At 35.0% G+C, this 24,393-nt stretch overlaps 4 protein-coding genes and 1 pseudogene across 4 annotated transcripts; 4 read left to right on the forward strand and 1 right to left on the reverse strand.

Moving 5' to 3' along the window:
• Positions 1–2,840: 2,840 nt before the first annotated feature.
• Positions 2,841–8,394, forward strand: LOC107932770 (putative disease resistance RPP13-like protein 1). Its single transcript, XM_041110717.1, has 6 exons — positions 2,841–7,033; positions 7,124–7,290; positions 7,395–7,571; positions 7,738–7,875; positions 7,980–8,050; positions 8,164–8,394. The coding sequence occupies exon 1, from the start codon at positions 3,162–3,164 to the stop codon at positions 4,998–5,000; it is 1,839 nt and encodes a 612-aa protein (XP_040966651.1). The 5' UTR covers positions 2,841–3,161; the 3' UTR covers positions 5,001–7,033; positions 7,124–7,290; positions 7,395–7,571; positions 7,738–7,875; positions 7,980–8,050; positions 8,164–8,394.
• Positions 5,662–6,984, forward strand: LOC107932729 (putative disease resistance protein At3g14460). Its single transcript, XM_016864817.1, has one exon. It carries the CDS (start codon positions 5,662–5,664, stop codon positions 6,982–6,984), a length of 1,323 nt encoding a protein of 440 aa, XP_016720306.1.
• Positions 8,395–12,741: 4,347 nt separating the features above from the next.
• Positions 12,742–13,584, forward strand: LOC121227847 (putative disease resistance RPP13-like protein 1). The gene has a single exon (XM_041110718.1). The coding sequence runs from the start codon at positions 12,742–12,744 to the stop codon at positions 13,582–13,584; it is 843 nt and encodes a 280-aa protein (XP_040966652.1).
• A 273-nt stretch (positions 13,585–13,857) lies between these two features.
• On the forward strand, positions 13,858–16,918 carry LOC107932728 (putative disease resistance protein At3g14460). Its single transcript, XM_016864816.2, has 2 exons — positions 13,858–16,666; positions 16,749–16,918. The coding sequence occupies exon 1, from the start codon at positions 13,858–13,860 to the stop codon at positions 16,615–16,617; it is 2,760 nt and encodes a 919-aa protein (XP_016720305.2). The 3' UTR covers positions 16,618–16,666; positions 16,749–16,918.
• A 2,379-nt stretch (positions 16,919–19,297) lies between these two features.
• LOC107932727 (photosystem II CP43 reaction center protein-like) lies at positions 19,298–20,395 on the reverse strand (annotated as a pseudogene).
• Positions 20,396–24,393: the final 3,998 nt, after the last annotated feature.

Below are 24,393 nucleotides of genomic sequence, written 5' to 3' on the forward strand. Positions count from 1 at the left end.
TTCTTCTTCACTCCATCTCCAGTAATCCGCTTCATCGAACTCGACATCTCTTGAGATAATTAATTTCTTAGTAAGAGGATTATAAAGTCTGTAGGCCTTACTTCTTTTGTCATAGCCTATAAAGATACACTTCTCTCCTCTATCGTCAAGCTTTTTCCTCTGTTGCTCAGGAGCGTGTGCATATGCAATGCATCCAAAAATTTTGAGGTGTCCAACTCTTGGCTTGTGATCGCTCCATGCTTCTTCTGGTGTCTTGTGTCTTACACTTTTGTTGGACATTGATTCAATAGATAAACTGCGCATTCAACGGCTTCAGCCCAGAAAGTTCTCGGAAGGTGTTTACCTTTTATCATGCTTCTTGCCATATCCAGAATTGTCCGATTCTTCCTTTCTGCAACTCCGTTTTGTTGTGGAGTGCGTCTGGCTGTTAACTGATGAATGATTCCATGATCCTTGCAGAAACTTTCATAAAGCTTTGCAGTATACTCGCCTCCTCTATCGGATCTGAGTATCTTCAAATATCGACCACTCTGTTTTTCCACCATTGCTTTGAACTCCTTGAATTTTTCTAGGGCTTCCGATTTTGCTTTGAGAAAATAAACCCAACATTTTCTGCTATAATCATCAATAAAAGTTAGGTAGTACCTGTTTCCACCGAGTGATTCAATGTTGTACGGACCAGATATGTCGGTGTGTACAATTTCCAATGGTCTTCTAGCTCTTCGAGATTTTCCTACTTCAAATTTCTGCCTATGCTGCTTTCCTTTGACACAGGCTTCACACAGTTGATCTGGATGATTAATACTTGGTAATCCATTCACCATATTTGTCTTCGACAACAGCTTCAAGCCAGAAAATCCGAGATGTCCGTACCTTAAGTGCCACAACCATGATTCATTCTTCAGATCCGTCTTCATGCATTTTACTTCTCCAGACTCGATGTCGAGGGTGAAAAGACGATTTCGCGTCATATCAACTCGAACAACTAATTCTCCACTTTTGTTCCTGATGGCGAGTGAGCGGTCTTTCATATGAACTTCATATCCTTTTTCTAGGAGTTGACCAAGACTGATCAGGTTGCTCTTCAAAGCTGGTACGTAGTAAACGTCTGAGATGTACTTCTTCTCTCCATTCCTTTGTGTTATAACAACCTTGCCCTTTCCTTTGATTTCTGCATGTGAGTTGTCTCCAAAAGTTATTTGTCCATGAACTGTTTCATCTAATTCTGTGAACAGCTCCTTTCTTCCACACATGTGGTTGCTTGCACCGTTGTCGAGATACCACACACTTCTCTTGCGATCTTCATTTTCTCCGTAAGTGAGAAAGACACTTGATTCCACTTTTTCGTTGCCTTCTGCTGCGACTGCTACATGGTTTCTTTCATCCACTTTGTGTGTTGATCTGCACTCGTAACTGAAATGTCCATACTTGTTACAGTTGTAGCATTGTACCTGAGATTTATTTTCTTGAAATCTGCCTCGGCCACGACCTCTAGATCCACGTCCACGGTTGGATGTTTGATAATCTTTATTTTCTTGATATCTCCCATATGATTGATTTCCACGTCCTCGTGATCCTCTTCCTCCTCTGTTTCCACCACGGTAGCCTCCACGGTATCCTCTGCGGTTTCCTCTTCCTTGGCTAAAGTTATTACTTGTTTCTCCGTCGTCGACGGACAACTTGCTATGCAAGGCTTGATCAAGATTTTCACTATCTTCATTTAGCTTCATCTTTTGCTCATGGGCTTGCAGAGAACCCACAAGTTCTTCGAGTGACATCTTTGACAAATCTTTTGATTCTTCGATGGCAACGACTACGTACTCGAATTTGCGTGTGAGTGACCGTAGAATTTTCTCCATCACTCTTACCTCGTCAAGAGTTTCTCCATTTCGTTTCATTTCATTTACCACCGATTTTACACGATTGGCATAGTCATCGATATTCTCGGAGCTCTTCATTTTTAACATTTCAAATTCAGCTCTAAGTGACTGAAGGCGTACCTTTTTAGCTTTTTCTACACCTTGAAATGATTTTTGCAAAATCTCCCATGCATTCTTCGCGTTCTTCACATCTGATATTTTCTCGAAGGTTGATTCATCCATACCTTGAAAGATACTATTCAAGGCCTTTTGATCCTTCTTTCGTGCTTCTCGTAACGCTTTCTTAGCGTCATTTGATAAAGCTGCTTCTGTAGCGGCATCTCCGGGCTCGATGTATCCTTTTTCAACGATCTCCCAACAATCTTGCGAACCGAGCAAAGCCTTCATTCGAATGCTCCAATTTCCATAATTTGTCTTCGTCAATTGTGGAACTTGTAGCTGAATTACGTCGCCCATATCGACTTGTTAGATGAACACCAAAGGTACTCCGAACTGGACACGAACCGGACACGAACCGAACTCCGAACCAAGCTCCGAACCGTAGCTCTGATACCACTTGTTGGAAACGTGATGGGCCGAAAATTTACTTTTTATTACACACTCAATATATTACAATACGAAGATTACAAATATTTTCTCAATGACTAGATAGTCTAGCTGCTGCTAGATTTTAACTCACTCAAGGTTTGCTAACCTTCTCACTCTCACTCACGTTGCTTCTCTTATTTCTTTTTTTTCTTATTTTTTACTTCATTACAACACAAGTTCAAGCCTCTATTTATAGGCTGATAAAGTGACAACAAATGTGGCTATTAATCCACTTAATTTCCAGCCACAAAACATCTCAATAATGGAGCACTTTGTATGGCTAAAATTTCAGCACTTTGCATGGCACAAAATTGCTCCACGTCTCATGCTTCTAGATTATGCTTGGAGTGGGTTTGATTTCTAACATCTGCCAAGTTGCTTGACTCTGTACTCAACTTTGTGACCGATCACAGGCAAGTCCACCAGCAACTCCAGCTGTGGCAATCCATAATACCCGAGATCAAAGCAGTGTTGAACCATGCTGAGGAGAAGCAGATCAAGGACGAGGGTGTGAAGAATTGGTTGGACGATCTCCAAGACTTAGCTTACGATGTGGATGACATCTTGGACGACTTCGCTTACCAAGAGTTACGTCTCAAGCTCCAAAAAACTCAAGCACAAGCCAGCACTAGTAAGGTACAGAAACTCATTCCAACCTGCTGTACTGGTGGTCATTTCTCTCCAATCTCCTTTATGTTCAATGCTAAGATGATTTCAAAGATAAAAGCAATCACTGATAGACTGAATAGTTTGAACACTCGAAGAAGTAGTTTCGGGTTGAATGAGATCATGTCTCAAGGCGCAACTTCCAAGGGAAACAAACCCAGGCTGCAACCAACTTCCTTGATGGATGGGGCTGTGGAGTATGTTGGTAGAGCCAATGAGAAACAAGAAATGCTTGAGTTGCTCAAAAGTAACAATTCCGATGGAGTTTGTGTCATTTCCATCGTTGGCATGGGAGGGATGGGGAAAACAACTCTTGCTCAGCTTGTTTACAATGATCCCAGCATTAAGGAGTCTTTCGATCACAAGTCTTGGGTATGCGTTTCTGATGACTTTGATGCTGTTAACATAACAAAGACGATTTTAAGATCCCTCGATGCTGACTCACGCGATGAGAATGACTTGAACTTGCTTCAAGTCAAGTTGAAGGATAAGTTATCCGGAAAAAGGTTGTTGCTTGTTTTAGATGACATTTGGAACGAGAGTTACAGTGATTGGACCATCTTACGGGCTCCATTTGAAGCAGGAACCAAGATTATTGTAACAACTCGACTCGAAAAAGTTTCATCTAATGTAGATTCGGTGAAAGCTTTTTACTTGGACAAACTCTCGCATCATGATTGTTTATCCATATTTGCTCAGTATGCATTGAAAGCAAGAAGCTTTGATGGGCATCCCCAATTCAAAGAAATTGGAGAGAACATAGTGAGAAGGTGCAACGGCTTACCTTTGGCTGCAAAAGCCATTGGAAGCTTATTACGCACAGTTCAGGATCATAGTGAATGGGAAAAAGTATATGAGAGCGAGATATGGGACCTGCCAGAAGGTCCATGTGGCTTAATTCCAGCTTTGCGATTAAGCTACCATTATCTTCCTCCTCATTTGAAACGATGCTTTCCATACTGCTCCATATTTCCTAAAGATTATGAATTTGAAGAAGAAGAGATAATCTTGTTATGGAGAGCAGAAGGTTTCTTGCAATCAAAAGCTCAAATTCAAGGCAAAGGTCTTGGAAACCAATATTTTCAAGATCTAGTATCAAGGTCATTTTTTCAAATATCTAGTAAAGACAAATCCCGTTTCGTGATGCATGATCTTATGAATGATTTAGCTCAATCAATTGCTGGAGAAATATGTTGCAGATTGGAGGGTGAAAAGCAACAAAAGTTTTCGCATTGCTCTCGTCATTCGTCTTATGTTAGCGATGATAGGTATCACAGTGTAAAGAAGTTTGAAGCATTTTATCAAATGACTTCTTTGCGTACTTTCTTACCCTTACCCTTAATGGTTCCAAGATATCATATCTATTTATCTAATGTTGTCTTGGATGATGTATTGCCAAGACTTAGCTACTTAAGGGTTCTTTCTTTGCGTGGGTATATGATCCATGATTTGCCCAACTTTTTTGAAAATTTAAAACATCTACGCCATTTAAATTTTTCTAGAACCCAAATCAATTGTTTACCTGATTCTTTGTGTACTCTTTATCATTTGGAGACTTTAATATTAAGAGATTGTTCAGAGCTCAAAAATTTACCCTTGAAAATTGGAAACCTTGTCAACTTGCATTTTCTTGATATTAGAGGTGCGGGTTCAATAAAAAGGATGCCCTCCGGATTTCATCAGCTCACCAAACTTAAAATGTTATCTAATTTTGTGATAGGGGAAGGTGATGGACATCTTATTAGAGAATTGAAAAATTTGTCAAACCTTAGAGGTAATTTTTGTCTTTCAGGATTGGAGAATGTTAATGGTCAAGATGCGAGGGAAGCTAAGTTAAATGAGAAGCTAGGGATTGATGGGTTATAACTACAATGGGGTGCAGACTTGGAGAATAGTACAAGGAAAAAAGAAGTTGAAGAGCGGGTGTTGGACTTTCTTCATCCTCCGAAAAAGCTTGAGCAACTCATCATTGAGAATTACGGTGGTGTAAAATTCTCGTCTTGGATAGTGGATTCTTCCTTCAAGAATTTGTTGTCTTTGAAGCTTCGCAATTGTAAAAACTGCAAATCACTACCATCAGTTGGAAGGTTGCCATTGTTAAAAGATCTTTCAATTATTGGTTTCGGTCAAGTACAAAAGATTGGTGTTGAGTTCTTAGGAGAAAATCAATTGAATCCATTTGCATCATTAGAGATTCTGTCTTTTGAGAGTCTTCCAAACTGGAAGGAGTGGGACACTTGTGAAGGAGACGAGCAGGTTTTGAAACTCCCCAGCCTTCGTGAGCTTTCAATCAAAACCTGTCCTCAATTGTTGGGAAGGTTGCCTACCCATCTTCCTTCCTTGCAAAAACTTGAAATTCATAGCTGTACGAGTTTGGTAGTTTCAATATCAAGTTTCCCGTCAGTGTAAATTCAGTATACGAGGGTGTGCAGAACTGGTGGATGATTGCTCTTCTCCTGCAAAGGAGCTTTCCACTTTGCAAACATTGTCTCTTTCTAACATTTCAAAGTTTAAAATTCCAGCAGATATGACAATGTTGAGGTTTGGAAACTCGGAACATTTTGAAATTGATGGTTGGGAGGAGATGGCATCTCTATCACAGCATGGGTTTAGTTTAGTTGGACATCGTTTCATTTCCGTCTGGCGTTGTCCTCAACTGCAGTCTTTGGAAGCCGAGGAAGCCAAATTGCAACCTGACAAGATTTCACGTGTTGAATCTCTGAAGATAGCTTATTGTGATAAGCTCAATAGACTGCCACAAGTCTTACATGAGCTCACATTCCTTACGGTGATGGAAATTGATAATTGTCGAAGCTTGGTTTCTTTTGCAGAGAATAACTTACCTCCTAATTTAAGAAAGATGAAGATTGCAGACTGTGAGAATTTGGAGTATTTGGTTGATGAAAAAGAAGATAATAAGTGTCCATCTCTAATGTCTTTGTCATCGAAGGGGCACAAAAATATTTGCAATCAGCTTCAATTTCTCAAAATTTCCGCATGCTCAAAGCTGAGTTGCCTATTTTCAAACACCAAGTTTCCCATAAGGCTTAAACATTTGACAATTTGGGACTGTCCAGAGTTGGAATACATAGCCCAAGAGTTTCAGGAAACCGCTTGTCTTGAATCTATTCTAATTTTAAGATCTGGAATTAAATCTCTACCACGAGGACTGGACAAGCTCATCCATCTCCAGGAGATTTGTTTGGATTCGTGTTCAAATTTGGTTTCTGTTGAAGGAAGTGGGTTGCTCACCACCAGCTTCAGAGCTTTCGTAGTTGTTAATTGTGGAAATTTTGGAGCCCTTCCTAAGTGCATGGTCAGCATCACCTCCCTTCGACAATTAAGTGTGTGCAACTGTTCGGCTGACATATCATTTCCATCGGAGGGATTCCCTGCCAATCTCACATCACTTGCAATCTCAAACGCACCCAAAATTTATAGGTCACTTGTGGAATGGGGATTAAATAGACTCACCTCTCTTCAAGAATTGACCATCGGAGGTGGAGGATGCTCAAACGTGGTGTCGTTCCCAGAAGAAGGGATTGGAATGATGTTGCCTCCTTCTCTCACCTGTATCAAGCTTTTCAAATTTGAGAACCTGGAATTCATGTTATCCGAGGGCTTTCAAGACCTTGCCTCTCTTAAAGGATTGGTGATCGATAATTGTCCCAAGCTAACATCTCTTCCGGAAAAAGACATGCTTCTCTCGCTTGGACGTTTATGTATTTACAGGTGTCCGTTGCTGAAAGAAGAGTGCTTAAGCGATAAAGGACGAGAGTGGTCTAAGATTTCCCACATAGCCCTTGTTGAAATTGATTTTAAAAGTGTAATCCTAGGGAAATCAAATTGAAAGATGAGCTGCAAAATCTGTGATTGGTTTCTTCAGAGTCATGGGACAGGTACAAAAAGCCATTTCAAACATTTCTAACTTTCCTTAGGAACAAGATAATAATAGGAATTAGTATAAATTTATTTATTGATATTTGCAGGCATTGAAAGCTAAGTTGGGGTGGAAGTGGGCTTTCAGAAAGATCCTTTAGAGGAAAAGTAAAAAGATGTCACTTCTCTTCGGTATTTGTATATAACCATACTGATGCCATTGAAGAGAATTTGTCATTTTGGAGAATATTTTGGATTCTTAGATGTGATGAATTTGGTATTGTTTAAACCATATGATATAAGCATGTGAAACATTAATTATTTCCATCAATTTGCAGTATTCCTGTCTGATCTTTCTGATATATTTATTTATTTTTACAGGTGATGAAAGCTAAATCGACGAGGTAGTGTTGATTTCAGAAGATCTTTTCAAGAAAACTAATGAAGACATGGGGTAGAGAGTTGGAGAATAAACAAGGAAAAAAGAAGTCGAAGAGCGGGTGCTATACTTTCTTCGTCCTTAGAACAAGTTTAAGCAACTCATCATTAAGAATTGAGGTGGTGCAAAATTCTCATCTTGGATGGCAGATTCTTGTTTCCAAAACTTATATTTAAACCAAATGATATAAGCATGCAAAACTTAACTTATTTCCATCATTTTGCATGATTCCTGTCTCATCTTTCTTTCTCATTTTGCATTAATAGTGTTTGATTGGATCTGCAGAGTACCCTTTGTTAGACATAGTTAAATACATGAGAGTTCTTTGGTAGCCATTGCTTTGTCGAGGACCGCACAGACTAACATTTCCTGGAAATAACAGAGGGAGATACAGGACCGCTCAGGCTAACACTCAAACCACAGGTGTGAAAATTTAAACCTTGACCAATTTGATAGCTGTTTAGTTCGATAATATGTGATTGTCCTGAGGAACAAGTTGATAATAGCAATCAATATTATCTTTGCAGGTGAAAGAAAGCTAAATTGGTGAGGTAGCATTCAACTGAGCTACTTTAGCTTATTTGATTTTTATAAAGAGGTTAGTTGATTCTATTATGCAACATTTATTCAGCAACATAAATGCTGTGTTTTCATCTGCATGTTCTAATTATACCACTAAGCTTCCTTTCTTTATACTGACCTTGTATTCAGGATTGTGGATACCATCCTGGTGACATTGTTATGCCAATCCAAAATTCATTCAATCTACAAAGTATAAATGTTGATGAGATGTTATTGGCATAATGTGATTGAGTGTCCCTTTGCAAAATTACCACACTTCAATAGGTGGAATTTGTCATTTAGTATTTTTTATTCTGGCCGTAGATGTAGGGATTATTCCCGAACCATGTATATTATAATGTTATTTATTTTATTTTCTTATACGGTTTGACAAATGGTTATGTGGCGTTGACAACCCCTAATTTCGGTTTTCGCCGTTTGCTGTTTTTCGGATTTCTCGTTACATACCTAGTTCGATTTCTATGAGAACGCAACTACAAGACCCCCGAGACTTAAATATGACAAATAAAATGATTATAACAATATCGAGGCACAAGATAACTAAGAATCAAACTCTTTCAACACACCAAAACTCTTCCATACTCTTATCGTAAATTCAAACCGTAATCACACGAAATTACGATGTTGAAGGAGCACCCAACATCTCACGACCCTCGCCTAAACGCAACGAATTAATTAATTAACAATCAAAGAATTTAGCAACATCACTAGCATCCCAGTATTCCCAAATTTAACAACATCACTAACTAAAACGTAACCTAAGAGGAGAGAAATTGACGCAACCAAGGAAGGGACAAATTGGAAACCCAACGAGCAGCAACCCAACGTTTAAAGCGAAACTCCAAAAGCAAAAATTGAAAGAACAGTTGAATAGATGAAACAAGAAAATCAAAATTTGGAATTTGAAATTGCTGCGTGGCTTAGGGAAATAACAAAAGGGGAAACGTGGGTTTTGGGGTTTTTAACAAAAATAAATTAAACAAAAGCAAAACATAAAATGGAATTAAACATAAATTAAATACTTAATTTATTTATTTCAAAACAAACCTAAGATACGATTGAATTGAGATTTAAACTCAATATCTCAGGCATAGAATCAAAGCACTTGACCACTGATACAGATACTTAAATATTATGAAATTCGTTAAAACAAAATTTAATAAATCAGGGCATTAGACAAGATTTCTTTTGAGTTTAAGAGCTTTGCCAAAATGAAGTAATATTATTTTCATGTAAAGTGTAACCTCCATAATCTAACTGTAACGTCAAAATTGGATTTGGGATGTTACAAATCACTTAGCCCCCGAATTTTTTTGGATTCAATCTTTAGAATACTCGAGTGTTCCATTATAACAATAAAAATATTACAACTCGACTTATCACATTTGCAGTACACAGATTATTGATTATTTTTTGTGTTGATTCTTAGGCCTAGCGTGTGCTATCAAGTTGGTGGCTCCATTGTCAGGAGTTTGTGTGTGATTGAGTGATTTGCTTGATTAATGCATGTTTACTAAGGAGATAATTAGCAAAACTTAAGTCTATAAATATGATGCTTGTTTTTTCTTGCAATTGCTTGTTTATTTTATTCGTTAAGTGTTTTTGAAATTGGAAACTTGTACAATAATGTTGACATCACCATTTTACAATGGAGAACTATTTTTACAATGATCTTTCTTCTCATTTATTCTAGCTTCACAAAGTTATTGAATCTCACACCTACTCTCTATCGATCTTGAAATGTACACAACCATCGTCACATTCTACAATTGCTTCATCGAAGAGAATGTACACAAAAAACATTGGGTTATTCATTTTCAAAACGATTTTTGTTTTCTCTTCTACTGAACACTAATATTTCTCTCTTTTTTATTCTTTTTCGGTTGAACAATTACAGCAATGTTAAAAAAAAAGTATATGTAGGGACTGGTGCAGCCAAAGAGCTTGGCGGCAACAGAAAAATTTTAATGGAAAAAAAAATAGCCTAGTGTCGCCAATGAGAAGAATGGCACCAAAAAGATTCGAACTTTCTGACAAAAAATACATTAGTGCCGCCAATGGCAAGGGTGACAAAAAAATCTATTTTTTATTTAAAATATTATTTTTTCTGACAGGTTTTGTCAAGGAGAATAGCGACACAAAAAAAGCTTTATGCAAAATCTTTGACACATTTAAAAAAAAAACATTGGTATCGCTAATGATAACGACAACACCCATTAAAATATTTTTTACTTTTTTTTCTTTTTCTCCTAGAATATCAGTATTTTTGACTGGTGGGCGATTATACATATTGGTGTCGCCAATGACTACAATAACACTCAAAAATTAATTTTTTATTAAAACGGACAATAATTTAGTAATTATTAGGGGTGGTGCTACTAATGGCAATAACAACACCAAGTTTTACTGTAATAAAAGAATTATTTACGTAAATAATTTTGAAAGAGAATAATTTTTGTAATTTAAAAAAAGGCCCGTTAGGTTAGGTTATATTTTATTTTTGTTTTATGGATATTCATGTTCAATAATATTATATTTTTCGTATGTTTGGAAATGGTTTGCACATTTATGAATAATTACATTTCAAAGGTATTCATTTTTAAAAAAAAAGAAAATTAGGTAGTCTTCTAGAAAGTTAATAATTTTAAAGTTAATAATTACATGTTCAATAATTTTAAATACATTGATTAATGGTTTCATTTTGTTATTAAGTATTATGGGGTGTTAATATCTTCCTCAATGGAAAATTACTCTCGAACTCAAATTTTATTTTGTAGACAAAAAAATATCCTTTCAATAAATTTTAATTAAAATAATATACTTTTACTTTTGAAATGGTCAATCACACTTAAAGAAAAAACATCAATGTCAAACTCTATATATTTAAAATTAAATTGAGTGTAGAAAGCCAAAGTTTTGGTTGAAGTCAATGTATTTCTGGATCTGGAACTCATGCATGGAGGGAGAAAGGTTTTGAAGACTGCATTTATAGCTTAACAGGTGTAAAGCTGGATTGCAGACTTAGGCTTGGGATATTGCTTCAATATTTATTTTTTTTAATGCATCAGTATTTTATTTGTAAAAAAATAATACTTATATTTTACTGTTTAAATTTTAAATATTTAAAATAAACTTGACATTCATAAGTTAGGCTGAATAAAATTTTATTTGATTCGAAAAAATTTAACTATTTTTTATTAAAATTAAGTGACCTGAATACTTATTTAAATAAATACAGTGATAAAATAAAATAAAAGAAGAATCCATATAAAATTATATTTCTTTTATTTATTTTAGAATAAGGTTTTTTAAACCTTATTAAATTCTATCTATTTAATATTGATTAGAATAAGGTATTTCAATCTTACTAAAATATGGCTTTATAAGCCTATAAATAAACATAGTCTATCCTCTTGTAATTATTCGAATTCGATATAGTGAATTTTTTTTCCTCTGCCCGTGCTTTTTTCCCGAAAGGGTTTCCATGTAAAATCTTTGTGTGTTTTTATTATTTTATTTTATTTTTTATTTTCACATTTTTAAATTTTGAGTTATTTGAATTGTTACAATCAACTTGAATAAGTAATTCGGGTTTTGAGTTCGAATTAAGTTAAATTTTACAATTTAAATAACTCAAATAATTTAAATAACAGATTGGTATAAATACCATTTTGGTCCAAATTTAAAAATAAGCAAATTAGTTTCTTTTTACAAAAAATTACGAAAAAAAATTCAAACTCAAAATATTTATAAAAAAATTCAAAATTCATATCTTTTAAAAAATTAAAAAATTTTCAAAAAAATTATAAAAATATATAAAGAAATTTAAAAAATTAAAAAATTTCTAAAATAATAATTTTGGGACCTAAATAAATTAATTAATGATTTAAGTTTATCATAATAAAATATTTATTATTATTATTTATTAAAAATAACTGTATATAACTAAAATTCATTGAATAAAATTAATTTATTATTAACTTATGCATTAAAACATAAAACTTGTATGGCGTAAATAAATACAATTAGATAGTCATAATTACTGAATTAATTTACAGAATATAATATATTAAATATGCGTTATTTTTAGCCGGCGAATAAAATCATGAAGCGAAAAATTCGTACGGGATAAAATAAAGAAATTGGAGGGGACGTTCAAAAAACGAGACCTGTTCTCCACTTTCTTGTGTTTCCCACTCTCATTTGTCACTATTTATTGACTTCAACTCTCTTGCCTATTAACCCCACAATCCATCTCCGTTTCTTTCCCTCAATTTCCGTTTCCTTCTTCATCTCTCTCTTTGATTTCTTTGTCCCAATTCCACCATGTCTGTCTTTGGAGAGGCTGTTCTTTTTGCCTTTTTGGAGCTCTTGTCTGCCAAGTTGCTTGACTCTATACTTAACTTTGTGGCCGATTACGGGCAAGTCCACTAGCAACTCAAGCTGTGGCAATCCATATTACCCGAGATCAAAGCAGTGTTGAACCATGCAGAGGAGAAGCAGATCAAGGACGAGGACGAGGGTGTGCAGAATTGGCTGGGTGATCTCCAAGACTTAGCTTACGATGTGGATGACATCTTGGACGAGTTCGCTTACCAAGAGTTACGTCTCAAGCTTCAAAAAACTCAAGCACAAGCCAACACTAGTAAGATACAGAAACTCATTCCAACCTGCTGTACTGGTGGTAATTTCTCTCCAATCTCTTTTATGTTCAATGCTAAGATGATTTCAAAGATACAAGCAATCACTGATAGACTGAATAGTTTGAACACTAGAAGAAATAGTTTGGGGTTGAGTGAGATCATGTCTCAAGGCGCAACTTCCAAGGGAAAGAAGCCCAGGCTGCAACCAACTTCCTTGATTGATGGGGCTGTGGAGTATGTTGGTAGAGCCAATGAGAAGCAAAAAATGCTTGAGTTGCTCAAAAGTAACAATTCCGATGGAGTTTGTGTCCTTTCCATTGTTGGCATGGGAGGGATAGGGAAAACGACTCTGGCTCAGATTGTTTACAATGATCCCAGCATTAAGGAGTCTTTTTATCACAAGTCCTGGGTATGCGTTTCTGATGACTTTGATGCTGTTAACATAACAAAGACGATTTTAAGATCCCTCGATGCTGACTCACGAGATGAGAATGACTTGAACTTGCTTCAAGTCATGTTGAAGGAGAAGTTATCCGGTAAAAGGTTCTTGCTTGTTTTAGATGACATTTGGAACGAGAGTTACCGTGATTGGACCATCTTACGTCGTCCATTTGGAGCAGGAACCAAGATTATTGTAACAACTCGACTCCAAAAGGTTTCATCTAATGTAGATCCGGTGAAAGCTTTTTTCTTGGATAAACTCTCGCATCATGATTGTTTATCCATATTTGCTCAGCATGCATTGAAAGCAAGAAACTTTGATGGGCATCCCCAATTTAAAGAAATTGGAGAGAACATAGTGAGAAGGTGCAACGGCTTACCTTTGGCAGCAGAAGCCATTGGAAGCTTATTACGGACAGTTACGGATCATAGTGAATGGGAAAAAGTATATGAGAGCGAGATATAGGAGCTACCAGAAGATCCACATGGCTTAATTCCAGCTTTGCGATTAAGCTACCATTATCTTCCCCCTCATTTGAAGCGATGCTTTGCATACTGTTCCATATTTCCTAAAGATTATGAATTTAAAGAAGAAGAGATAATCTTGTTGTGGAGAGCAGAAGGTTTCTTGCAATCAAAAGCTAAAATTCAAGGCAAAGGTCTTGGAAACCAGTATTTTCAAGATCTAGTGTCAAGGTCATTTTTCCAAAGATCTAGTAAAGATAAATCCCGTTTCGTGATGCATGATCTTATGAATGATTTAGCTCAATTAGTTGCAGGAGAAATATGCTGCAGATTGGAAGGTGAAAAGCAACAAAAGTTTTCGCGTCGTTCTCGTCACTCAGCTCATGTTAGCGATGATTGGAATCACAGTGTAAAGAAGTTTGAAGCATTTTATCAAATGACTTCTTTACGTACTTTCTTACCATTACCCTTAATGGTTCCAAGATATGAGGTATTCTACTTATCTAATGTTGTCTTGGATGATTTATTGTCAAGACTTAGCTACTTAAGGGTTCTTTCTTTGCGTGGGTATGAGATCTATGATTTGCCCGACTTTTTTGAAAATTTAAAACATCTACGCTACTTAAATTTTTCTAGAACCCGAATTAAATGTTTACCTGATTCTTTGTGTACTATTTATCATTTGGAGACTTTAATATTAAGAGATTGTTCAAAGCTCAAAAATTTACCCTCGAAGATCGGAAACCTTGTCAACTTGCATTTTCTTGATATTAGAGGTGCGGACTCAATAGAAAGGATGCCCTTCGGATTTGATCAGCTCACCAAACTTCAAATCTTATCTAATTTTGTTATAGGGGAAGGTGATGGACTTCTGATTAGAGAATTGAAAAATTTGTCAAACCTTAGAGGTAATTTTTGTCTTTCTGGATTGGAGAATGTTAATGGTCAAGATGCGAGGGAAGCTAAGTTAAATGAGAAGCTAGGGATTGATGGGTTAGAACTACAATGGGGTGCAGGCTTGGAGAATAGTACAAGGAAAAAAGAAGTTGAAGAGCGGGTGTTGGACTTTCTTCGTCCTCAGAAAAAGCTTGAGCAACTCATCATTGAGAATTACGGGGGTGTAAAATTCTCGTCTTGGATAGCGGATTCTTCCTTCAAGAATTTATCGTCTTTGAAGCTTCGCAATTGTAAAAACTGCAAGTCACTACCATCAGTTGGAAGGTTGCCATTGTTAAAAGATCTTTCAATTATTGGTTTCGATCAAGTACAGAAGATTGGTGTTGAGCTCTTCGGAGAAAATCAATTGAATCCATTTGCATCATTAGAGATTCTGTCTTTTGAGAGTCCTCCAAACTGGAAGGAGTGGGACACTTGCGAAGGAGACGAGAAGGTTTTGAAACTCCCCAGACTTCGTGAGCTTTCAATCAAAACCTGTCCTCAATTGCTGGGAAGGTTGCCTACCCATCTTCCTTCCTTGCAAAAACTTGAAATTCATAGCTGTACGAGATTGGTTGTTTCAATATCAAGTTTCCCGTCACTGTGTAAATTCAGTATACGAGGGTGTGCAGAACTGGTGGATGATTGCTCTTCTCCTGCAAAGGAGCTTTCCTCTTTGCAAACCTTGTCTCTTTCTAACATTTCAAAGTTTAATATTCCAGCAGATAGGATAATGTTGAGGTTTGGAAACTCAGAACATTTTGAAATTGATGCCTGGGAGGAGTTGGCATCTCTATCACAGCATGGGTTTAGTTTAGTTGGACATCGTTTCATTTCCGTTTGGCATTGTCCTCAACTGCAGTCTTTGGAAGCCGAGGAAGCCGAATTGCAGCGTAACAAGATTTCACATGTTGAATCTCTGAAGATAGCTTCTTGTGGTAGGCTCAATAGACTACCACAAGTCTTACATGAGCTCACATTCCTTACGGTGATGGAAATTTATAATTGTCGAGGCTTGGTTTCTTTTGCAGAGAATAACTTACCTCCTAATTTAAAAAAGCTGAAGATTGCAGACTGTGAGAATTTGGAGTACTTGGTTGATGAAAAAGAAGATAATAAGAGTATGAGTAGTACCCTCTGTCTTCTTGAGGACTTGGAAATATTTGAGTGTCCATCTCTAATGTCTTTGTCATCGAAGGGGCACAAAAATATTTACAATCAGCTTCAATTTCTCGAAATTTCCGCATGCTCAAAGCTGAGTTGCCTATTTTCAAACACCATGTTTCCCATAACGCTTAAAGATTTAACAATTAGGGGATGTCCAGAGTTGGAATACATAGCCCAGGAGTTTGAGGAAACCGCTTGTCTTGAATCTATTGTAATTTTCAGATCTGGAATTAAATCTCTACCACGAGGACTAGACAAGCTCATCCATCTCCAGGAGATTTGTTTGGGTTCGTGTTCAAATTTGGTTCCTTTTGAAGAAAGTGGGTTGCTCACCACCAGCTTCAGAGCTTTCTTAGTTGATCGTTGTGGAAAATTTGGAGCCCTTCCTAAGTGCATGGCCAGCATCACCTCCCTTCGAGAATTACGTGTGTGCAACTGTTTGGCTGACATATCATTTCCATCGGAGAGATTCCCTGTCAATCTCACATCACTTGCAATCTCAAACGCACCCAAAATTTATAGGTCACTTGTGGAATGGGGATTAAATAGACTCACCTCTCTTCAAAAATTGACCATCGGAGGTGGAGGATGCTCAAACGTGGTGTCGTTCCCAGAAGAAGGGATTGGAATAATGCTGCCTCCTTCTCTCACCCGTATCTCCCTTTCAGAATTTGAGAACCTGGAATTCATGTTCTTCGAGGGCTTTCAAGACCTCGCCTCACTTAAAGAATTGGTGATCGATAATTGTCCCCAGCTAACATCTCTTCCAAAAAAAGACATGCTTCTCTCGCTTGGATATTTACTTATTTCTAGGTGTCCGTTGCTGAAAGAAGAGTGCTCAAGCGATAAAGGACGAGAGTGGTCTAAGATTTCCCACATTCCCCTTGTTAAAATTGATTTTAAAAGTGTCATCCCGATGGAATCAGATTGAAAGATGAGCCGCAAAATCTGTGATTGGTTTCTTCAGAGTCATGGGACAGGTACAAAACAAACAATTCTAACTTTCCTTAGGAACAATATAATAATAGGAATTAGTATAAATTTATTGATTGATATTTGCAGGCATTGAAAGCTAAGCTGGGGTGGAAGTGGACTTTCAGAAAGATCCTTTGAAGGAAAAGTAAAAAGATGTCACTTCTTTCGTTAAAATTCATTCAATCTTCTTGTTACTACAAAACTCATTTTCTTATAACATTTTTCTTATTTTGAATATATTTATTTGGTTTGGAAAAGGATATCCCATCGATATTAACTTATCTTCTATTTTTGAAAATTTAGGAAAAACATCAGAAAAAAAATTTAGGGAATTGGGCCGAAATTTTCTAAATTTATGGAAATATGTTGATTTAGGAGATAGAAATAGAAAATGCGTTTTCTATAAAACTCATTTTCTTTTTACAAATTAGTAATTTTTTTACAATATATTTGTTAATTAAAAAATTTTAAACTATATGAAATAAAAAAATATAAATATAAGTAGGAGAGAAATTGAACATTTGACCATTTGACTAAAAAAAAGCTAATATGTTAAAAGAATACACATTTTGTACAAAATGTTTTTCCCAAGATGTATTTTCTGTTTCTCCCTCTAAAATAAATCTATTTCCCTAAATTTAGGCAATATCGACCAATTCCCTAACTTTTTTTATTTCAACATTTTTATCCAATTTTCTCCTTTTATTTTTCTATTTCCCTTTCTTGTTTTTTTCTTTCCTATTTCAATTTTATTTCTTTCTTTTCTTCCTATTCTTTGCCTCTCTTTCCCAACCTTAGCTATCGCTAGCATGCACCACAGTTGCACTACGACATTTGTTCTTCGGTCCAAATAATGGCGTTGGTCAACTCTTTTCCTCATTCTCTTTCATTTCAAAATAATGGCGTTAGGGTTCTCCTCCATCAATCACCTTGCTCTTGTGTCATCACTGCTTGTTCCGATGTTGTCACTGATCGGAGAAGCCACCAAATGGTCCACATTTCCTTTCTCTTTCCCGCTTCTTTTCTACTTTATTTTTTTTGTTTTTAAAGCCCTGGACCGTGTTTCACTACCGCTGCTCTCTGTCGTCGAACCGAGCCACCACCATAAATGGCCTTGCTTCTAGTCAACATGCACTACTACTCAGCCATTTGTTTCTTTCCCTTTTTTCACTGTCGCCTTTCCTGTCTAACTGATAACTCTAAAACATAGAGTTAACTTTAGCACTTCTAGATTAGTATTTCATGCAAATTTTAAGTGTTTGATAAAAAATTTTAAGATTTTTATTACAACTTTGTCTTGTCGAATGATACTAAGATGAATTTACTAATTTGATCATATACTAAAACACATGATTGCAGTTTTTGAGACAGTTGATATACTGGAAGAAAAGCCAGTCTTGAAGCTCACCCTTTTGGTCCTTAATGCTATAGCATTTCTACAACATAAGCCATGTAAAAGAGGGTTGAGATATGGTTACCTTTGGACCCAATTAAAGGCTTATTGAGCTTAGAAAATTCTTTTAACCCAACTTAAGAATTGGGTCAGCAAAAATGGATAGCTTGCTATGGAGATAGGAGCCCAAACTGTCCACTAAGGAGGAGAAGTCCTAGTCCATAGAGGTGCCCAAATCAGCCACCCAAGACTCGGTAAAACATTGAAAATCAGCCACAAAATTCTCATATGTGACTGTCCAACTCCCCTCCTCATTTAAAGGTTTCTCTCCCATGAATCAAGCAAAAATTTCAAAGTCATCCACTCACTTTCCTTAAAATAAGGGTTGGATTTTCGAGGCTCTCATTCGCTAAAAATAGCAAATATCTACAAGTATAAATAACCCTAGCTATTAAGTTATCCCTTATTCACCATCCTTTTCCATTCTTCATTCTTTCACTTCCCATTTGTGGGAGAGAGCAACAAAAGAGTTTGAGAGAAGCAGTTTAGAAGTTCTTTGAGCTGCAGAATTTGGCATCTGGAAGGCAAATCAATTAAACAAAAAGTGCATTATCACATTCAACTTCGACCTTTCTGAAGTCTTTCCCCCATATTATGAATAGACCTTCCAACATGGTAGAGCGGATTTTTTTGAATATTGAATATAGAGCATATATGATAATTGGTTATCTTGCTTTGTTTTTCTATATAAATTTATTATTTTAATTTTATATAAGTATGATTATTAAAAGGGTATTATGTCTAGAAAAATTGTTCAAAAAAAATAAATATTGGTTTTTTAAATGATTAGAAATAATTAATAAAAATCAAATTGAAGTGAGGCGAGACAAGGCGAGGTGAAGATGGATGTATTCAACATCTATGGAAGTTGTAGTGTTTTTCAAAAGGCACAATGACTTATTTGGCCCTCCAACTTTCCAAAAAAAGTAATTTTAGTCATTCATGTAAATTTTCGCTTCTTTTGGCCTTTAAACTTATATTGTTTGTCAAATTACTTCAAAATGGATGAAAAAAATTAATATCTGTTTATTTTATTGACGTGACATACATGTGAAATGCCACATGGATGCCAAATCAACAATTAATTAATTTAAAATTTTAAAAATTTAAAAATTCAAAAAAATATAATAAATTATTAACTTTTTAATATCCATTTTGGAGTGATTTGACAAAGAACAAAAGTTTAAAGGTCGCCCCCAAAATAAAGAGCCTTGAATACTAGAAGAAAAATAACTACACCTAGCAAAATTAAGTGAATACCCAAAATTGTGGTCATTTTATTTCTATCTTTCATATGTAACCGAAAAATGAAAAAGATTCTTCAAGAATTTCAGGTCCCAGAAGTGCATGATAATATTGCCAAAGCCCAATATAGTAGAGGAAATTAAGTGAAGTACTCTAGATACAAAGTATGGAATGGTGTTTATAACTTCTCCGCCAAGACCTACCCCCTCAGCTTAGAGTAGCTAGGTGGGGAAGTAAAATTAATCCTTGTTCGTACATGGGTTTTTCTGGGACAAAATGAGCTACTTCAAATAGGTTCACTGCTCCGGCCCAAAATACGATTAATCTGGCATGGGCTACATGAGCCCTTAATAGTTTACCAGATAAATTGATAAGCCGGGAATTTTCGGCCCACCAAGCGAAATCGGTGGTTTCTTGGTCACGACCGACTAAAGCAAAAGTTCTATTAAAGAGCGTTTCCACGAGGTCACCTTAATTTTTATTTGAACAAGTCAAAGTCAAAGTTATGTCTTGGTCTGAGTGGGGATAGCATTTCTCTTCTGCATGTCCATGGAGTTTTGAAAAATCCAAGCATCTCAGAGATAGATGAGAGGTAGAAATTTATCGAACGAACCGCTCTCCTTCGTATACGTTAGGAGCCCATTGATGAGAAGGGGCTGGGGAAAGCTTGAATCCAATTCCTATAGTGATGAATATAAGCACAATTGAAATTCCTGAGGGTTATATATTTGTATATTGATAAGACCATTCACTATTTATTCACTATTTCTTGAAGCTTGATCTCCCCCCCGGATGAACCATATAGCCAAGAGAAACCATGAACCAGAATAGAAGAGTTTGCTTCACCCATGAGTAAATATTTCGTAGTAGCCTCATTAGACCGTACATCTTTCTTGGTATATCCAGATAATAGGTAGGAACATAAACTGAAACATTCTGGAGCTACAAAGATAGTTATTAAATCATTAGCACCGCATAAAAACATTCCTCCTAGAGTAGTTGTTAATACGAATAATAGAAACTCTACTATAGCCATTTCTGTACATTCAATGCACTCTACGGATAGAGGAATACATAGAGTTGAAATTGTTCGTTTGAAAATTTCCTGAAAAGCTAAAAGAGACGAAAAATTAAATAAATAACTAAAATGACTTTTTATAAAGTTAGAGGATTAAAAAATTTATTATGCCATTTCTTTTAAAGTCATACATCCAAAATGATGGCAACCTCTCTCAATTGCCATCCTTAGTGTTATTATGTAATTTATAACACATAAAAAAACAAATATTTAATACTACTTTATTGTAAACATTAAAGTAATGTTAAGATGACTATATAAAAATTTTTAATAAATAAAAAATATATAAAATTAAAAATATTAAATTAAAAATATAAATATTTAAATTTTTTTTTAAAAAATGGACGGACATAAAATGGATTTGGGGTTAGTTTTTTTGTAAATTTGAACAAACTTGGATAAAATTTTAGGTTCATATTTTAGGTTAGATTGGACTTAGACAAATATAAAACAAGCGTAAATTATGTTAATATCATGTTTAGACTCATTTCGAGTTTGACCTGACCCTACTCATGAATTTAGTTTCTTACTTGCCTACTGATGAAACAAATGCATCATATCTAAATATGCCAAAGTTGAAAGAAAAAGGAAAACTTTTTATAAAAACAAGTAAAAATAAATAGAGAAGTTAGAAAGACCAACTTGATGTTGTCAACTAACGTTATACTCGTTTGCTATAATCCTCGTTAACAAAGGAAGAGGATAGGAATAACCATATAAGTTTTTTATACAATAACGATTATTGTGGGTATATATATATATGTCTTAAAAAGCATAAGGCATAATTACAAATATAGCTCCTAACACTTACTCATTTTGTCAAAATTTTAGGCAAATTGATTTTTGTGGATGGAAAAATTGATTGAATTGTTAAAATTTTAATGGCACTAATATGGCAGCTTACATGATAATTTTCGTGACTTCATTTCTAAAATGGATAAATTATTGATTTTCTAAAATTTATCAAAATTTTATTAATTCTTATGGAGACCTCTGGACTCCATGCAAATTGTCATGTCAGCGTCATTAAAATTTTAATAGTTCAGTCAAGTTTTTCACCTAAAGAAATACATTTTGACTAAAATTTGAAGGGTAACGACCAAAGTGTTCAAAAAAAAAAAAAACGAATTAGGACCAAAGTGACAAAAGAGGCAAGCTTTAAGGGTTAACTTTATCATTATGCCAAAGTAAAATTGCTCTAATATTTTTAGGTTTAAAAGATATTTTATATTCAAATAATTAATTCACCATAAATTTGAAATAAAAAAATTGATATATCATAATGATACATACAAAAATAATAATTTGATTGATGTTTACGATATAAAGGATTCATTCAAAATTTATTGACCAACTAAAATAATTAATTATAAATAATAATATGCACAAATTGCTGACAATAAATAACAAAAATAAACAATTTACGTATAAAATCATTAAATTATTCTTCTACAATTCAATTTTTTTTCATTAAGTAGCTTTAAACATCACGAATCCACAGATCAAAATCCAAATCCAAATAGTTTTCTTCTTCGATATCTGAGCTCTGACATTGACTGTCAAATCAACTTGGATCTAAGCTATGTTCTTCTACTTGTCTATGGGAACTGATCCACCATACCGATCATCGAATTGTCGATTGGAGCTTCCTAGCCAAACTTCTTCTTTTTTGAAAAAAAAAACTTAACAGTCCATTGACTTAAATAAAAGCTTTCGAATAGTTGAGAGGATATTTTTGTAACTTTTTGAAGTTGAGTGATCAAAACGTAAACTTACTAATAGGTTAGTGATCTTGTAGTTTACCCTAAATATAATTATAATGAGTCATAATTGTCATAATGTATATATTTTTTACAAAGAAAACCTTATTATTGTTATAAATATTTTATTATTAAGTGGATGTTCATTAAGATCAAGATAAGTTTGATGTACTTTATATCTCTAATATTCAATAGAAGTAGAGTTTTATTTCATTAATACTTCTTATGCCTATAAATATAAGCTTTGGAGAAGTATTGCACACATCCTTCTTAATCAATAAAATAGATACGTCTCCTTATTTTCTTTTGTTGTTTACTCCCATTCTTCTTTATTTCATAACAATACATTATCAACATGATCCTTCCAAGTTTTTTAAAACTTTTCTAATTTTCTTCTTAAGGTAGAATTTTTTTTTCTTATAATCTAGGTAGAGACTTGAACCTACGAAAAAGAAATAAATCCCAGCATTGTAATGCCATGGGGAGTAGGCACTGCCTTAGGCACTGAATTCTTCGATCTTAGCTCATGCAACATCTTGAAGCAATGTGGTACTATGTGACCAAGGGCACCATAGTAATGACAAATCACCTTATGAGGAAGAACACTCTTCTTGAATGGTTTAACTAACACTAGCCTAGATCTTTCACCAACTTCTTTGAAACTAGTTTCTTTAACAAAAATTGTGAGCCTTGACATTACAACTTTAATTTTATCAACAAAGCCTAGGCCTCCCCTTCCTTGATCCCTCCTCCCATCTACTAAAATATCATCGAGTTTTTTGCTGTTGATAGTTAATTTCTCGAGCGTAAGCTTCATTTCAGCAAGCTCTTTCTTGATCTTCACACAATTGTCTGATTCCTCTAAAAAAAGCGTTTCTTTGGAGGCTACTTGTTTAACCAAAATCACATTATCAGATTGGATATGACCATATCCTTGACACTCATAGCACTTGTTGAATTTGGTACCCTAAGTGTAGTATATTCGTTTGTATATTTGTATTTTTTTGAACAGATTGTTTTAATAAAATCATCTATAAATTACATTATATACCCTTTGTATATTGTCCTCAAAGGATTTTGCACGCAAAGAAAAATGAAAGCAAATATTGGCTCATTAGTTATCTAACGTTTAACTAATACTAAGCGACTTTATATGGTCGGATCTTAATACAGAAAGATGACTTGTATTAGTAGATGAACTTAAACACGTCATTAGTTTAATCAGAGATAAAAAAATCGATTGAAAGACTAATATGCCATCTTTCAAGTCCAATTGGAGAGATGTTTTGTCTTAAGCATTGAACAATGATTTATTGTAATTTGATACGTCAAATTAGGCTCTCCATTACACTAGAGGAGCTTATTCTCAAGCAATTTAGGTGTTTTTTCTTTACTTTCATCAATTTCTAACTTTTGTTATTAATAAATAATTTTTGTTAGTTTTATGCCCTTTTGAGACCCAAATTGGCCAAATGGCGCCATGGGGGACCTAACAATGTGATTGAGTTGGTGTAGGAAATTAATAATGGCTCGAGATCGAGGAAATCATCATTTAGAGTGGGTATTGCAATATTGAGACCATAGAAGTCGTGATACCCCTGAAGGTGCTAAAATGAAGAAATTTGAGGCCAACTTTAGTGATATCACGCACCGGGGATGGGTATTATGGCACCGAGAATGGATATCGCGACACCGAGACCTCAATACTCTCAATTTTGATATTGTCTTGGGTATCGCAACATCAAAGCATGGGTTTCGCGATATCACTTCTGGACGAAGAAAAAATTGATTGTAGGGGTAGTTTTTTCCAACACCAACCCTAATAAAAAATTTACCTCTTGGCTTTTGTCAAAATTTTTGCATTGTATTCAGTTGTTGGTTGTTAACTTTAAAGGAGCCACATTTAACATTATTCCATACACTTTTTTTATCATCTTTTTAGCTAAGTAGTTGTTTTTTTTTCATCTTTTTAGGGTTTTAGTTTATCACTTTTCTAGTTTTTAGCTGTTAGTTAGTTGTTAATGTAGCTAGGTGTTATTTACATTTTAGTGCTCAAGCTTTAGCTTGTATTTTCAATTTCATCCAAAAGATTTAATATAGCTTAGCTTTATTTTCATTTTAAAGGTTTCAAATTTTGATCTTTTCTGATATTTTCTCACCTCTATTGTTGCGTACATTTTCTCCTTGAAGCATCCA

Source organism: Gossypium hirsutum, chromosome A04 (genome assembly GCF_007990345.1).
Source record: "Gossypium hirsutum isolate 1008001.06 chromosome A04, Gossypium_hirsutum_v2.1, whole genome shotgun sequence".
NCBI classification, from domain to species: domain Eukaryota; kingdom Viridiplantae; phylum Streptophyta; class Magnoliopsida; order Malvales; family Malvaceae; genus Gossypium; species Gossypium hirsutum.

What these genes read in the sequence shown, in the direction of transcription:
- LOC107932770 (XM_041110717.1), top strand. Translation starts at nt 3,162, where the DNA reads ATGTTCAATGCTAAGATGATTTCAAAGATAAAAGCAATCACTGATAGA.
- LOC107932729 (XM_016864817.1), top strand. Translation starts at nt 5,662, where the DNA reads ATGACAATGTTGAGGTTTGGAAACTCGGAACATTTTGAAATTGATGGT.
- LOC121227847 (XM_041110718.1), top strand. Translation starts at nt 12,742, where the DNA reads ATGTTCAATGCTAAGATGATTTCAAAGATACAAGCAATCACTGATAGA.
- LOC107932728 (XM_016864816.2), top strand. Translation starts at nt 13,858, where the DNA reads ATGCATGATCTTATGAATGATTTAGCTCAATTAGTTGCAGGAGAAATA.